The sequence below is a fragment of the Micropterus dolomieu genome, linkage group LG09 (assembly GCF_021292245.1).
Source record: "Micropterus dolomieu isolate WLL.071019.BEF.003 ecotype Adirondacks linkage group LG09, ASM2129224v1, whole genome shotgun sequence".
In the NCBI taxonomy this organism is placed as follows: domain Eukaryota; kingdom Metazoa; phylum Chordata; class Actinopteri; order Centrarchiformes; family Centrarchidae; genus Micropterus; species Micropterus dolomieu.
In genome coordinates, this window is record NC_060158.1 from 19456434 (window position 1) to 19474284 (window position 17851).

At 41.9% G+C, this 17851-nt stretch overlaps 1 protein-coding gene across 2 annotated transcripts in view; it reads right to left on the bottom strand.

Annotated features, from left to right (window-relative positions):
• Positions 1-16718, bottom strand: part of LOC123977037 (inactive phospholipase C-like protein 2) — a 25424-nt gene extending 8706 nt beyond the window's left edge. The window contains exons 1-9 of one of the 2 annotated variants that reach the window (XM_046059492.1): positions 16370-16718; positions 7490-7591; positions 7208-7357; positions 6881-7041; positions 5029-5497; positions 3662-4885; positions 2815-3064; positions 2357-2643; positions 1371-1574 (exon numbers count right to left, since the gene is read on the bottom strand). In XM_046059492.1, coding sequence (XP_045915448.1) covers positions 1371-1574; positions 2357-2643; positions 2815-3064; positions 3662-4885; positions 5029-5497; positions 6881-7041; positions 7208-7357; positions 7490-7591; positions 16370-16585 — 3063 coding nt within the window. In that variant the 5' untranslated portion in view covers positions 16586-16718. Of the gene's footprint in view, positions 1-1370; positions 1575-2356; positions 2644-2814; positions 3065-3661; positions 4886-5028; positions 5498-6880; positions 7042-7207; positions 7358-7489; positions 7592-12180; positions 12279-16369 lie in introns of those variants that run through there. The other variant, XM_046059493.1, reaches the window with a different exon arrangement.
• Positions 16719-17851: the final 1133 nt, after the last annotated feature.

Consider the following 17851-nt stretch of genomic DNA (forward strand, 5'->3'; position numbering starts at 1 on the left):
TGGAATCTATTTAGCAGAACAACATTCATATCTATGCTAATGGTATTCAACTCTGATCCGCTTGGCTGGAAACGGAAGTGGCAAAACCCTCACACACAGAGAGACACACACAAACACACAACATGCACATTCTTACTTACACACTAAGACACAAATACGCAGTCACATATCTGTGCAGTTGCTTGTTGCATAGCAGTGACAAACAACTATAGTTAAATTAAAGTGTCACAGTTTATACAGCGAAACATTAATCATAACTTAATAAGACTAGAAACAGATCCATTTATCTCCCCTACTGTTTCTGTTTCTGAGTTTCTCCCTCCCTCACTTACAATGCACATAGACTCGCACACATCACATATGCCCTCTGGATAGGATCTCTAAATTGGCAATTCATACTGACTGTCCATCATCCTACCCAAGAGACTCCTGGGGAATATTTAATATGAAACATGAGGAAGTGCACTTTGAGCAAATATCAATTTGAAAAGTATTGCAGCAGCCAGGCAGGTGGCAAAAAAAGCAGTGTAATGTTGTTTACCACAGCAACACTTCACCATAGCAAGACAGGCTACCAGTCCACCGAGTGTTGGAGCACATCTGTGTGGAAATCACTTAAGGTGGCCAGCCACAGTCCAACTAGACCCAGAGGGAAAAAGAGCAGGCGGGAACTGAGAGAGACCAATGAGTGAAAGTAGGGATGAGGAGGAGGCTGAGGTGGAGACCAAAGGGAAACGTGTTGAAAGTGAGGACAGAAAAGAAGCCTGATCTTGCATCCTTGCAGTTCTGACAACACCTGAGCAACCTACACCCACTCAAACGAACTGATTTACTGAGTAATTGATGAGTTGCTTAACAGGCTAATTGACCGCTCTGCCCCCATTTTTCTCTCTCCCTCTTTCTCTCTTTGTATTTATTTCCACAGGGAAGATTTTATTCTGGATGGCTGGATTTATTTTTAGACACCATTATATAAATTAAGTCTAAATAACTTTCTCCTTGTTCAATGAAAGTCCGCAGTTTATTTGGGTGGAAACACACAGTGGCTTCAGGCCAGGTGAGGATGTAGCCAGTGTGTTTACGAGCCTTGTTACAGCCAGAACAAATGGGAATGTTGTCTGATACATAACAATGAGAGTTTTCTGGGTATTTGAGAACATATTGGAAAAAAAGGAAGCTTTTGTCGGGAGGGGTGGGGTGGGGGGGGTCATTGTTCGGTCAAGTAAACAGGACATGGAAGGTGACCTGATTTGCTGCTTTTGTTTGGTCTTTCCTTCGTTTTAAATGTATTTTAGTGATGTGAGCCTACATTCTCATTTATCTGGTGAAAACCATAAGCATAATAACTGTCAACTCTCTTCTTTCCTCACCATTTCATAGGTGGAGATGACCCGGCGAAGGACGTCGGGCAGGGGCCCCTGGGGCTCCAGTGCGGGGTAGTGGTCTCGGAGGTCAAACAGTAGTAATGGCGCCCCGTCTGGTCCTGACATCCTGGAGCCCAGAGCTAGAACGCACTGCATGAGGTTAGCCACAGCTGACACCCCACACAGCTCCCTGAACACTGCTATCGAGTTCTGTTGGAAAAAAGAAGAGGACATCTGCAAATTGAAACAAGAACACATACAAAGTCTTTCACAACCATACTCTCTTCCTGACCCACACACACACACACACGTAATCAAACACCACATCTGCAACAGAGCTATTTGTCTTTTCCTTTGATTTGCTTTCCTGCAGTTGTGCGTCTGTGCTAGTTCAGGTTGAAACGGAAGAAATCACAAGATGTGGATGCCAACAGTCTCACTATACTGACTGAACATCATTACTGTTTTATTGCCCTGGGGTAACACAAGCACCCACAGACCTGGCTGCCTGGCTCATAAAGATAAGATCAGCTTTTAACAATTCCTTTTCAGCTGAATACACAATCATTACTGTTAAATTTGAATACAGTGATAATGATCAAGATAACCCTGTTACTCCACATTCACGTATAATAAAAAAGAATAAAGCTGTAACAATTATTTTTCATCAATTAATCTGTCTGCATTTAAAAAAAAGTACATGTGACATCTTCTATTGTTTGTGTTGTCAGCCCAAAACCCCAAAACAAAAAAGCAGTAAATTGTCACATTTCAGAAGCTGGAACCTGTACATGTTTAGCATGGTTGCTTGTAACTGACTTAAATATAACAAATTAACAAAATTGTTTTCCGTTGATCAACTAATAAATCAGTTTATGCCAATGCCAATTATCAAAATTATTATTAAACACAATGCCCATTATCAAATATAGTCCCCCTTAAAAGTCATTTGTCTGTGGTGAAGCTAAATATTAAGTGACATGCTTACTCACCTGCATGTTTTCCCTCAGGTCAGTGGCTTCTCTCAGCGGAGGAGCAGCCATCTTGAAAACCTCGTCCACAGCCCGAACCCCCAAGTCCCTCAGAGCTGTATAGTCCCTCCCCTTGCGGGCCTTCCGCACAGACAGTCCCCTTTTGTGGGGCTTTCCCCCTCCTCTCCGATTAGTAAGGGCCACATGGACAAAGAGCTTGGCATGGGGAAGTTCCTCCCCTGTCAGAGACTGGAGTGGTACATGTCGGTAGCCCGGTTGAACACACTCCAAAGGAATGGTATACTGACCTGTGGTAGTAGGGAGATCACATTTACTTTCAAAGGAATATGAACACCTATGCTTTAATAACATCTTAACCGTCTAATCCACTCTTGTACAAACTATTAAATTGTTGTGTTTTAGTTGTGTGTTTGAGTCCATTTACAGAAACCCTTCTGACCTATGACCCTGGCACTGACCTATGAACTCATCATCTATGAAGTCGTCATCCAGCACCACAAAGCGAACCATGGCGAGCTCTGGTAGGTTGATCTGAAACTCAAAGCTCTCATCGAAGATGGGGTTGTCTCCATTCTGGGTTATTGTCCTGGTACGGCGCTCTGTGCAGTCAGCTGGGATGCCGTGGATTTCAACATACACGTAGGGGTCCACCACATCTCCTTTGGCCCCTGAACCCCTCGGCTTGGGCAGGTTCTGGCCACTTATCACCTGGGAGAAGGATCAACATAAAGACTGTTATTAACTCTTTTTTGATTTTCAGCACATTCTCATGGGTTTAGAGGATTATTCCAGTTACTTGACTTCCAGATACTTCTTCCTTCTTATTGTTGTAGTTTTGGTCATTAACTTTATCGATTATGATGTTGTACTTACCCAAATAATTGGTGAGATCTAGGAACTGGGTGACATCACTACTATGAAGTCCAACAGGGTAAGAAATGAGCTGTAAGATGATCACACAGGTTGTAAACAAGCCACCAGTTAATCAAAATGATCTAAACAACTTCATTTTGATGTAAAACTGAAAAGGAGCACAACCAAAAATGTAATTTCACTCTGGTTGTTTCTTCTATATAAGCCTGGCTAACCTGGTGATTTGTTTCAAACCTGTATGATCGCCTGACTTATTTTTAACCATTTTTCCATCTTCCCAGGTGTCATTATTACCCAAGGGAATGATGGTCTAAACTACATATTAAGAGCCAAGTTTTCATAAACTGGAATTATTATTTAGTATGGTTTCAGAAAAAAAAATTAAGCTCGTGAGGACACATTTCTTGTGGTCAACTAATTATTCCACCACACCTTCACATGGAGCAGCTGTGGAGATACACCAGGTACGGTGTCTCTTGTGTCAGCACTGAAATAAGACACCTCCTGCCGCATGATGGCTGGCCGCAGAACATAACCACAGTTCCCATTCTGCCGGAACCAGGCTGTGTTCAGGTCCATCATCAGTCCAGCTGTCTGAAAATTCATAGACACAATCTGGCAACCGCACTTCCACAGGTCCTGAGGGTTCATGTTGCTTGAATCAATACGCATTGGGTTGGGGTACACCCGTGACAGGAAATGCTTGTTGTGATTGACAAAGTCGCCAGGGCTCTCGCCAGCGAGACGCACAGCCAGAGACTCATGAAAGGAACACATTTCCCAAGGTTTTTGGCTTTCGGATGATGTTGGAAAGTCAATGAAGCAGACTGAGCGGCAAAGAGTTACTAGGTCAGAGAGCTCCTCCAAGAGTTGGAAACGTTTGGGAGGAAGATGAAGAGGATTAGACTGAGTGACAGCTGTGAATGGGACACTTTTCTGCGTCACGTCCTTTTCATTTCCTCCAGGCGCTGCCCCTACACTGTTAGCTGCTTTCATCCTTTGACACATCTCTGCCCCTTCATCCTCCTCACTTACCTCCCCGTCCTCCCTATCAGGACCTGGCGCCAACTTTTTACCCTTTAGTAGAATTCGATGCCTTAGGGCATGCGGTGACGGTAGGTATGACCCCCCTTCGTCTGGGGGATCTGTGTATAACTTCTCCCCCAGTATCCTCACGAGATGTTGCCACATCACTTTCTGTTGTTGAAGGGAACAGTGGTTCTCAATACATACAATTAATGGATACTCTGATGCCACAAATGCAAACCTTTCAATTGCTTCTAACACACAACGCAGGACCAGTGGTGGGGAGAGGGTGTGTCCAGTACACACCACCGGCTCCTCATCAGGGCCATCCCAAATGTCCACCTCCACACATCGACAACCCATCTTGAGGGCGCGAATGTAGCCGGAGATGTCGGACGGACCTCGAAACTGGTCCTCGATGAGGTAGGTGTTGTGGGAGGAGTTAATGTAGTAGTGAGACAAAGGCTGGGACATATCCTGGCACACCGTGTCATGCTCTCTATCGAAGAGGTGGCACTCTGCCGAAGTGAGGTAGCTGGTGAAGCCATCCAGTGACAGGTATCCCTGCTGCCGACCCTCCTTCGATGGCTCGTGGGACTGGATGAGCTTCAGGCTGGTCGCCTCACACACCTGGAGGACACAGTAAGAGAAGGGGAAGGAAAATTTGGACTGGGGTAAAATGACATACAATGTGAAACCTAGGATTGCATTTGTGAATGCTCGCCTGGCTTTTTTTCTGTTATTTGTATGCATGATTAGTTTGTGTTACCCACTTGAGCCATGCCCTGCTCAGCCTCGAGGAACCTCATCAGGTCTTTGGTGTCCAGGACCTCCTTGTTGCTAGAGAACTGCACCAACAGAAAGTAGATCTCCGGACGTGTGCAAAAGTCATGGAAAACCTCAATAAACTCCTGCTTGGTGACTTGCTCATTTCTTCGTATTGGTCTTTTGTTTTCGCTGTGATCTTTGACTCCAGATTCATTATCTACAGCAAGCCCACACATCTTCTGCCTAACTCTTTGAAGCTCTTTAAACCTGTGCTCCACTTTGCCGCTGCTCACCCCAGGGTTCACATTCTGTATCAACTTAACGGCTGACTGCAAGCGGATCCCTTCGTCAACGTCTTCCTGTCTCCCCGAATCAGCAGCAGTAGAGAACAACTGCTCCAGCCAGACAAGACGAAGGCTGTCCTGACTGCTGGCGAGCATGTCGAGGGCATGTTTCCCATACTGCATCAAATACCTACAAGAAGATAAGAGAGGAATTGACAAGACCGATGCAATAGGACAGAATATTTTCCTTACAATACTGCATCACAAACAGTATCATTTTCATCTCAGGTGTTTCGCTGACAATGTAAAATACAATAACTGCAGCAGTTTAAAGTCAAATCACATTTACTGTCATTGCCTATCACAAGCATGTCTCAAAGGACTATACAAACAAATCAGCCTACCAATATCTCACTTTTCACCAATATACAATCAATACAGGAGAAACAGCAAAGCCTAAGGCAAGATATAAGGTTGGACTGACTTAAAGGCCTACTTAAATTAGCTAGATTAGCCTAGCTTAGCCCACATGTACAAACCGTAGGTCAACCACACATTAAATCTCTGTCATTTTTTGCTCATCATCATATCAGTCAGAACACCACTGAAGTTTGTATGTCCACAAAACCTACAACATGTGTACTAGCATCAGTGCTTCTAAAAAACAACAGTTTTAGTGAGTGAGCCATACTGAACTTGTGTGCAAAAAAGCAGGCCCTCATTCGTTTGAATGTGCCAAGGCAGTGGGCTCCAGCAATATGCATCCCCGGTGGTTTACTTTGTAAGGGAATGTCGTATTTCTACTGTTTACCTCACAATCGCAATGAAAGACCACATAGTTTCTGCCATGATACCTTTCCAGAGTTGTAAAATTTTGGCCCTATTATAAACGGCTGTTCAGCATTTCAGCATATAATATGCCTTCAAATTCATGGATATTTGACTTAAACTGGACTTAGTGCATTGTATTTCATTGTTTCACACGTACCAGAAGCAACATGCCCCAGCAAATGGGTTAGGGTCAGGGGTTAGTGGTTAGGGTTTTAATGCTGAGCTGTTTTCGGTCTGATTACCTGCTAAAACAGTACACTATGTATTGATTAAAATACTGTAGGCTATGTCAATTTATTTTCTTTGCAACTTTTTGGCAAAATAACCATTTTCCCAACATGTTTGTTTTTTACACAGCTGATATTAAGCTAACTTTTGCTAGGTGTTGCACCGAGAAAAGGTATTACCAAACTTTGGATAGTGATTAATTGTAACGTATGGGTGAACTAGTGCGTCCTATTAAATCACCAAAACAACAACAATAGCTTAACCTAGAAGGCTTTATATAACAAAGAAGCAAATGACTGAATACTGAGATCATTTAATTGTACTTTTATATATTTGTATATATTTTTTATATACACTACTGCTGTAGTGTACTGCCAGTGAAATGTTATGAAGGAGCTCTGAAAATCAGATCAGGATTCTTTACCTCACAAATATGTGCAGCGTGTTTCTGGTACATATTACAATTTACATTTATACAGTGAAAGACCACTTCCAGTTCTTTGTACTTTCATACCTTAGGCCAGTCACCCAAATGTTAGCGACTTCAGCAGAGTTGGCCACTAGGTCCAAGCTTTCATACATCTCCCCATAGATGATGGAGAATGCACAGTCCTCTGAAATCTGCTCATAAACTCCACTGGTGCGTAAAGTTTCTGTGTTACGACCTGTCCGTACCTAGAATTTGAGACCACAAGAGATGCAAAACCCCACATCAGATCCAATAAAAACAAATCGACTGTTGGCCTTAAGGTTGTAAATATTTCCATTCCTTTATTCTAAAATAATAAATGAGGTCATTCATAAAGGGATAATTTAGAAAGCTTTCTCTCTGGAGACTGACCTCTCTTATGGAGGCAATAGAGATCCGGGCTTTGTCTGACTCCTTCTTGGAAGGCTCCCAGCATAGAGCCTGGAGTCCTGTGTCCAGTAGGTAGTAACGCTGGTAAACACGTGAGTTAGTTCGGATTTTCTTCAGCTCACTCCCCTCAACCTGGAAGCAAGATATGGATGGAAGTTGTCACCCACTGAATTTGAGTGATACATGCATTGCACATTGAAAATATCATGTATAGGTACGTAAAACTGATATTTTATGTAAAGGGCCACACTGTAGCTGACCCACCATTGAGTGGATACAGTCTGCAGCACTGCTGATCTTCTTCTCTGACAGGCTGCTGCTGAAGGACACTGTCTTCTTCCTTTCCCGACCAGCACGTGACCCATCCTGATGAGAAGGGATGGAATGAAGGATGAAAAGATGCGCAGATGAAGAGAGGAGGAGGGAGGGAGTGTAATAATAATAAGAATGAGTTGAAATCGAGAGACAGAAAGACAGGCCGACAATGATCCCTCTGAAAAGTATTCTTTAGGGCTTGGGCATGACAAACATTTTTCCCATCCAGAATGGATCTCAAAGGATTAAAAGGCATATCAGCTTATATAACCATACATAAACACAGATTATTTGGTCTACCACATAAAGCCTCCTCCTCTCAATCTGTTATTGTTTTTCCTGATGCTAAAAGCCTTTGCTTGCCCTTGCCCTTCACCATTACACCATTAATCATACCTTACTAGACAGAGGCAGCAGGCTGCAGCATTCCAAGTCTGCCCCTCCGCAAAGACACTGGCAGACCCAATCAGTTTATCTGAGCTCACCATCACAGCACATCCATCTGATTTACTGACCGATCAGATGTCACCCCCTGAGAGAACCTTCTACTAACAGATAAAAGCATATATGTGGGCAAAGTTATTAAATTATGGATGTATTAGAGTCCTGATAAAATTAAATAAGACTTCATTGAAGCTAATCTAAAGCAGGACAAAGAAGATAACATAATTGTAGTTGATTAAATCCTAAGTAGACTGATTGAAGATGCACACGCCCACATACTCAACATACCACTGTCTTAATTAGATATTGTATATATCACAAGCAGGGAAGCAAAATGTAAAAAGAAGCTTAAAAAATCTAAATGTAATTCTACTATGCACAAAGATTTTCTGATTTTCCTTATGAAAAAAGTACTTTAAATTGTGAATAAATCAAAACAAACTCTAGAAATATAAGTGCACCAGAGCCGCAACTAACAATTATTTGCATTATCAATTCATATGGAAGTTATCATCTTGATTAATCAATTAACTGACTGATCTAGAAAATGTCAAAGCAGAGTGAAAAATGACCATCGCAGTTTCCTAGAGCCCACAATGACGTCTTCAAACTACTTTTTTGTGCTTGACCATCAGTCCAAAATTAAGATATGCAATTTACTATAATCTCAGACAAAGCTTCCTTAAATGTCTTTTCCTCTCCAATTTTTTGGTGAGTTTTAATAAAGTCCAGTGGATCACCAGTAGGCTAATCAACATTTTCATATTTTTATCTGTGAATACTGATCAGTGGCTGATTAATCTCTACACATTAGCATATCTCTGTTTTCATTCAAATAAGAGTTCATATGAACCTTAAGAGCACTTGGATCTTCTATGAGAAAGGAGAGGAGAGAACCCTTCATATGAAAAGAAAGCCGGGTAAATGAAAAGCAAAGAGAGATAAGAGAAAGAAAGAGGGAAAAAAGACCTGAACTATGTTTCATCCAAAGAATATGAATAAACACGTGAAAGAGGGGAAGCATAATTCACAGAGTATGAAAAGGTTGCCCTTAGAGGAGAGGGAGGGTGGCTGACCCTCACAAATCCTCATAGAATTGCCTCATTAGGATGGAGAAGTGTTTCCAATGGCGACAAGTTTATTTTTTGAGCCTGCATGGTGAGGGAGGTGGTGCTCTAAAAATACCCCTGGTGCCTTGGGGCATGTAGAGGGGGTGAAAGGGGGTGTGGACAGAAAGAGATAAGTCTTTCCATCTAGACCCCTCCCCCCGCCCCCCCTCCTCCCCATCTTACTGCGAGAATCAAAAGCAAAAGGTAGAGCTGTGAAGTCAGTTTTAGCCCCTAAATAAGATATTAAGTGACAGGCAGTCATTAACAAAATCAAACGCTGACTTGTAATGGAGTTAATTGATTTAGTGTTCTCAAAAAACTTGCCCCCTTTGGAGTGCTTCAGCAACCCTTCTAAATTTAACTCAGGAAGACTCAGATGCAACTCCACCCCACAAGCAGGGAGGAAACATGAAAAGCAATCTCGCTCTCTTTTTCTCTCTTGAAAATAGTTTATCTTGAAAACCGCATCTGAAACGTTTACTGAAAACTCATGGGAAATTCCCCAGTGACGCAGAGCCAAGACTTATTGACTTAACTTACAAATACAGACACACGCACCTTCACACAAAAGCGTACTGTACCACCCTATCAGTCACACTCTCTCTTTCCTTTCGTACTGTGCGGTGACAGACACCGGAGATGAATGTTGGTCTCAATCTATATCTCTTCCTCTGTGTGTCACATTAACGGTAATGGTCCCTCTGTGGCTATATCAGCACCAATAGCTTTGCACAGCACACGTTACCCAGTTAGAAAACTCACATACAAGCAATGGAAAAAAATCATACTGAAGCAATGAACACCTTCCCCTAAAATTGAATAAACCTCATATTGTGTGCGCCTGCCACAAGCCATGTTTAAAGCAGGGGAAACACCAGGATTTTCCAAGTGGTCTGTTCAACAGTTGGGATTCAATTATCTCATGTGTGGAGACTGTCCTGAACATTCGCCGCTGTTAGCCTGTGACATAAATTACTAGGGTAGACTAGGTACATAGAGGGAGACTTAGACTCTGAATAAATTATCCTGACGAGATAAAACTAGAGGGTAAAAATTATCCTGTAGTAGATAAAATACATAAACCTATTGATTTTTCTTTGCAAAAAGAAGGCACACACCGGAATAGAGTACACACAGAGAAGTCACACACAAATAGAAAAACAAAACAAGTTCATCTGCCATCCCCTGATAAAATTCAAATTCCATTTTACTTCATCTCTGTTTGAATGTACTGTATGTCTCTGTGACAAAGGCCCTAATTTGTTTTTCTCACAGAGCAAGATGAGTTTCCAAAACCACAACTGCGCTTGAAAACAGGAAGCCACCCGTCAGCCAGTCACAGAGAGCTTCCTGTGACTCCACTGAGCGCTGAGTGACAACACAGAGGAGAAAGCAGGGATTCTTACACAGTGATGCAGTAAGGGTGGATGTCACTGTCACTGTGTAATTCTTGTTACAGTATTTGTTATTTTTAGCTTTGACACTTTTGTGACCCCAAGTGATAAACATTGACACTATTTTCAATAGTAGCCATGTAGATAAAAATGTATTTCTTCATACTGTACACTGTTAATACAACCTATTGAATATTATTTTTCAATAAAACTCTTGTAATTTCAGCAATATTTTACAGAGGTCAGGTATTTCAAATTGATAATTCTCGGTGGCTTTGCCACTAGGACCGACCCCTTTCACATTACACAGTGAATATTGATTATAGCAGCTTTAATTTATGTTAAAATACCTACAAAAATGTATGAACATCTATTAGAAAATATCTTTCATTTGCCAGTTTTTACTGTGAATAAATTTAGAAAATTACACACTGCAATGAGCATACTGAACCAACCATGTGATCGACATGGCCATCTAGACTGATTGAACTGTATGGCACTGGACTGATGGACAGATGTGGGGCTGGATGAAGGGCGTGAGAAATGTGCGGTAAAACAGATTAGATGCAGTTATGAGAATAGGACACACAAGATGACAGACATCACAAAAAATTTAGCACATAGATTAACAAAACAGAAAGAACATGAGTTAGAGGAAGGATGTAGATAAATAAATAAAGAAGCTCTTGGGCAGATTGCTGTCTATTTTAATGTGTACAGTCGCAGAGCCTCTGTACTTGCCTGTAGGCACCAGCATGGCCTCGTGCCTTCATTAACCAGCATACATGCATGCATGGTATGATGTATGAGTGGATGTTATTATGGATGAAACAAGCCGTATCAGTAATTACAACATCTCAGCATGATGAAGATGTAGGTCATTAGTGGGTGTCGTCTTGATTCCCTAATTAAGACGGATAGAAAATCAGAGAAGGCAAGATGTTTGTTAGATGAGAGAAGAATCTCTGAAGAATAGAGGAGTGAAAATTGGTGGGGAGGCTGAAATGTTTTTCCTGTGGCCTTGTGTGTTTGATGGCAGATGATGATTGATTAATGGCATAGTTTATTCCAGTGCTTCTCACCCTGGAGTACAACACCACCAGGAGAAGGGAATTAGGATGTGATTTACTGGGAATCATGAGATGATGTATGGAACTTGCAAAATAGACCTCGATTTGATATATAATGTAGAAACATAGCAAGAAACAAAACACAGTTGGGCTTCTATGTTAATAATTGTTATGCATGCTTATTTGTGTAACTGCTGGATCAGGCTACATACAGTACAGGCTAGAATAATATATGACAACTTACACACAGCCTAATTTGTCTTTAGTACGGTGTCCACATGTGGAAAATAATGTAATGCTGTTCTTTACCTTCACGTTGTCCATTACTTTCTTAAATCAGGACTAGCCCTGAAATTATTAGTCAATAGACTGGTTGATTCAAACAATTCCAAAAAATCAACAAACAAGACTAATAGTCATGCTAGCTGCTCTGTGAGGCTATATTCATGCTAACATTAGCTTGCTAAAATGCTCACAATTCCAATGCTAACATGCTGATGTTCAGCAAGAACAATGTTTACTATGATTACCATCTTAGTTTAACATGTTAGCTGAGGCTGATGGTAATGCTTTTAGCTTTGCAGGTAAAAAAAAAAAAATACAAACCAAAGAACTGGACAAACCGAAATTTTGATCTGATGCCTGAAGCCTGGGTATCACCAAAGTCATTCCAATAGGTCCTTGAGGGGGCATAAATGTGTGTACCAAATGAAATGGCAATCCAACCAATACTTCTTAAGATATTTTACTCAAAACCCTAGCTTTACTGTTGGTAAGATCACCATGGGCTCTGGAAAACTTTAATGGCAATTTTTTCACAATTTTCTAACTTTTTCTAGACTAAAAAATAACTATTAACTAATAACAATGAATTTAAAAACTACTTGTTTTTAGCCGTACCAATCAGGAAATCTTCATGCATGTATTAATTGCACAATGTGTGTCTTTGTCTGTGTTGGGGTGGGGATTGCACATGTGTGTAACTGCTATAGAAGACGGGACATTAGGGTTAAATAGGGCACAGGAAGCACTATGTGGTCAAGTCATTCTTTCAGCGGCTCATTGTGTGGGAATAATGCTCAACAGAAAATGTGGTGAGCCTTCACAGTAACTCAACTGCTCAGTGTGGCTAGAAAACTCTGCCCTTGTGGCAAGTAGAGCAGCAGCTCTTTTACGCTTCAAACCTTTGAAGTCCCATGAGCACACAAGCACACATACACACAATCAAACACACACGCCACACAAAAATGAAACAAGTAAAAGGTTGACTTGAAAAGGTCATCTTTTTGGAGGGATAACCACGATTTCAGTTGACAAACGTCACAGATGCATTTTCTGAAGATAGGAGGAAATCAAGAACATCAAGAAGGTGGTTGGATCCTTGAGTTGGGCATCAACGTAGCGCATGGTTTTTAAACACCTCAGTGGTGACTTCAGCGAGGCTCACTATCAGGCACGATCTCAGACATCCATGCACACACATCTCTGTAGAGCTCTACACATGCATGACTGGATGTAGTTTCTGAATGTATAGTGTATGTGGATTAACCATAGACTGTATTAACTCAATCACCAAAGAATCTCAGAGCAGTTGTATGTCTTGTGGCTCCATCACAATCAGCAAGGTCTCATCCACTCTCTGTGCTGTGCAGGGACATGCTAACGCAGGCTAAAGATGTTGATTTGAACTGCAGGAGGTGCTCAGGGCTGCACTGACTCAAACAACCCCCCTCCCTTACCCCCAGCTGCGTGCTAACGCCTGTGGCTAATGCTGCTCTCTCAGTCTGAAACACACACACACACACACACACACACACACACACACACACGCACACACACACACAGAAATGAAAAAGTACATGCAGTTAGTTTAGCTTAGCACAAAGATTGGAAGTGGAAACAGCTAGCCTGGCTCACTCTGTACTTCTGGTTTTGTACAAATTAAACAAAGAAAATATGACGTGTTAATTAGTGAGCTTTACTGGTGCTAGCAGGCGGATTTTGTTACCTTTGGACAGAGCCATGCTAGCTGTTTCCCGTCTGGCTCCAGCATCACATTAAGCAGCCTAAAATAAGAGTGGTATCCATCTTCTCCTCTAAACTCTCAGTAAGAAAGTGATGAAGCATATTTCACAAAATGTTGAAATTTTCCTTAATGTTTTCAGAAGTTGAAGCTTTGTAGTCTCCTTTATGAATTGAGGCAATTCTTGGTGTTTAGATCCCGTTAAAAACCCACTGGATTATATAAGAATGTATTATTTTTCTTGGTTAATGAAAAGCTGAGATTTTGGAGATTTATCACAGGACAGCGATGCGCACACGTGTACATACACAAACTGTGTCTTGTATGTTGGCATGAGTAATGAGAGAGCTGGAGAGCAGATATTTCTTATGCCTAGGTGTGTTTTACTAGAAGGCAGGTCTGTGCAAGTGTGTGTGTGTGTGTGTGTGTGTGTGTGTGTGTGTGTGTGTGTGTGTTTGTGTTTGAAAAGAGAGAGAGCAAGAGTACTTGATGGTTATCTACATCAAGATGAACTTGAAACATACAAAACCTGAGTGGGCAGCTGATTCTGCATCCCCTTCACACACACACACAGAAGAGCAAGACAGAATAAATGGGAGGACAGCGGGCACCACGAAGCACATACTAATGAAATACAATTAAGGGTACTCATTACCTCAGCCAAAGGAAACATGAGGGGACACACACACACACACACACACACACACACACACACACACACTGGACATAAATCCCAACTCCTGTTCATGTTTCCTGTTTGTCTGCCTGCATACCACCCAGACTCCTATTGTGTGGAATCCTGAGTTTAGCCACAGAGGTAGTTTAGCAAAAAGGAAAAACACACTGTTGTGTTGACAAGTTCATAACTCCTTGGTTCTTAGACTTAGCTCCATCTATCGAAAGCTGCAACTGTTTGTGATTCAAAACACAAGCAAGTTTATGGTGAAAGCACCATAGATATGTGCACTACTGTGCTAGACGGTTTGTTGATCACAGAAGGTTGCAAGCGTTAAATGTGCCCACTGAACATACGAAAATCAAACACATCATCCCCATACCATAAATACATGGCAATTTCTGCTTCAGTACACAGGATGCACATGCAGGCAGTGAAAGTGATGTTCTGGAGCTAATTAACACCACACATCAAACATGGCAGTGGATATCAGGCGGCATGCAGGGGTTATTTAACACCATATCTAACGCAGCACGAGATGGCAGAACCTCACTCAAGCAGAGTGTTTTTAAATCCTCGGTTGGCTGCGCTGTGGAAACTAAGAAAGACAAGAGCAGGCCCGTGTGTGGGCAGGGAGGTGCGAAACATTTGTGTCTGTGTACCAGTGAAAGAGAGAGGGACGTGTCATCACCAACTGCTCATGACTTAATAGCAATATTGCAACATGAACTGTGCGAGGAAATTGGCCAACTGGCCGGCTTCCTGTCTTGCTGATTCGGAGCCAATCAGATGCAGATGAAGCCATGTTCAAATAATCATGTCTTAGCAGGCAGTAGCTCTGGAGACAAGCAGCAACTAGAGATCAATATGAGACCTCTCACATGCCTGGAGGTCGAAACCATAAAAGGACGAAGACAGGGTATGAGCTATTGATTAGATGTTCTTGATATGACAATACTTTAAAATGCCCTTTGAGTCAAAAACCAACATGAAACATTATGTGTGATATCTGTGTCAAGGACCATGTACAAATAAACTTGACATTTGCTTAAATGTGAGCTCAGATCAGTGTAGGCTTTGGGGTTAATTGGACAGGAGTATTCAACTGTGAGCCACAGAGGGAGGAGTGAAATCAATTTCTCATTCTAATCAAAGACTACAGCAGGTGGTTTTGCTTATTACCCCCCCACCCCAAGTGTGATAGAGTGTTAACAAGTCTGCTGTAGGTTGTAGCTAGTAACAAAAGCTTACCTGCACATACTGGACTTATATGACACATTTGATTGAAAAGCTCTGCAATTGAGTGTTATTTTTGTTTTTGTATACTGATTTAGGGTCCTGTGTGGTCAGCAGCCAAGGCTTGGGTTCTAAACATTGGATAGGCAACATTTAAACTCACTATCACCCTAAATGTGACATGGCTTGATGTGCATCTTAAAACACAAACTACTTCTACTCACCAGTATAGATGTCATTAACAGCACTGACACTGAGTGAAATGAGGTGAGTGGATTTACTGTTTATTTTCAGGTTGCAGGATGATCATAATCATATCCAGCACTGCTGAGGGATAGATGTGTGTGTGTGTGTGTGTGTGTGTGTGTGTGTGTGTGTGTGTGTGTGTGTGTGTGTGTGTGTGCGCGCGCGCTGTGTGCATGGACTTGTGTTACTCATGTTGTGGGGACATAAATCTGTCACACAGTCACATTGTGTGGAGGGGCTTTCCTTTGGGGACATAATATATGTAAGTCATTACATTTTTGGAAAAGGCTTGGTTTAAGGTTTGGGTAAGGTTAGGGTGAGTCTCTAGGAAATTAATGCATGTCAATGTCCTCTGAAATAATGGAACAGGGCTGTGTGAAATCACCACATCTAGCCTATATGATTGGCTCAGTAGTGAATTTTACTGACTGTTGTTTAAGTTGCATAATATTCCTGTAGGGGCTTGCAGTGTTTGTGTGTAATTCAAGTGACTTTAAGTCATCCTACCTTACTTTGTCATTTTCTTTGGAATCATTAGGCTACAGTGGATTTATGAGGGCTACTCTGGAGGTGCAACAGTTAGCACACATATCTTAGTCTTTCCTCTTATAGGACGGAATTGTTGGCCTACCTTGATCAGACTGCTGCGTCGAGGGATTGGTTTGGAGGCTGAATCGGAACCCGTGCTCTCCCACGTCGGGGACTCGCAGCTGGATTCGTTTTGGACCCTCTTCACGCCGTCTGGCACGCCGCAGTTTCCGTTTGACACCGGCTCTCCTCCTGACGCAGCTCTCCAGCCAGCAACCGGTGGACCGACGGCGCTCTTGTTATCTCCAAATTCAGCCATGGTGACACTTTCGGATCCCTCAGTTCTTTTGAAAGCAGCGGGGCTCCAAACGCAACAGCGTTGCACACAGATACGGACGTGCCATAGTCTGAAGTGAACGAACGGCGACGTTGCGCCAAGAGCAGAGGAAACTTCTATCTCTCTCGCAGCGTCTTCCTCCTCCTCCTTCTCCTCTCTCTCTCTCGTGCACACACACGCACGGGTGGGGGCGGTGGGTTCGACAGCAGTGACCGACACACCTTCAGACCTCCGCCGCCAGAAGGCTACTCATCACAGCTGGAAGTGCGCTTGCGTTCAGGAAATGTAGACTCTACAGGAGCCTGTCCGCTCTGCCGCCGTCTACAGAACTGTTTAAACCGTCCTTACGGTTTTTACAGTCTGACCGGACTCTCGTCTCGCTCCAGTCTTCTAAAACAATCACTTGGTTTATAAAGCTAATAAAGTCATAATCTGTCACCAGGATGTTCCAGATGTGTTTTTGGTGATTCTTTCTAATTAATGGTAATCAATCACTCACTATTGCTTTATAGATTAGTTATAACCCATTAATAATAACAGCTTCTGGAAATCTCTAACTGGTTTGACCAAAATCAATACACTAACAACTCTGCTCTAGACTTGATATTAAAACCCTTCATTAATGATTTTCATACATTCATAACTGCAGAATGATTCCTTTATCATGGTTTATTAATGACTTATTAAGCATGAGTAAATCAAGTCAGTAGTTTCAACATATAAAGTCTTTATAAATGGTGCCTTATTGGTGCTTTACTGCTTTTCCATGTAGTCTAAAAAGACACAAATTAATCTTTTCACAGATACTGACCTACACTGTCAAAAACCTGTTATTGTGTATTGAAAGATATTATTAGCATTATGTAGAAATAATGATAGTGTGGTTATTTTGTGTGTTTTGAGAAAATAAGATATCTGGGCGTTTAAACCTGCACTGAAATTAATAATCCTTTCTTGTGTGCACTTTTGAGACAATCCCTTAAGTACCTAAACACACATCATAGTGCACCATCATCAACTGCTCTTCCAAAAGTCAATTGAAATCAAGGTCATGGATTTTGCTCAAGGATTCAGGAGCCCATGTTGTGATTCATTGCTAAGGGATGGATGCCAAAATCCTTTCCTCAAGGGTAAATGTCAAATAAAATTAATAAGTTCACTTTTTTTGGTGCCCAAAATTTAATTACTGGAGCTAGTACGCACAAAGGTGCATCCAGGTCCTATACTTATCCTATACACATTCCCTGA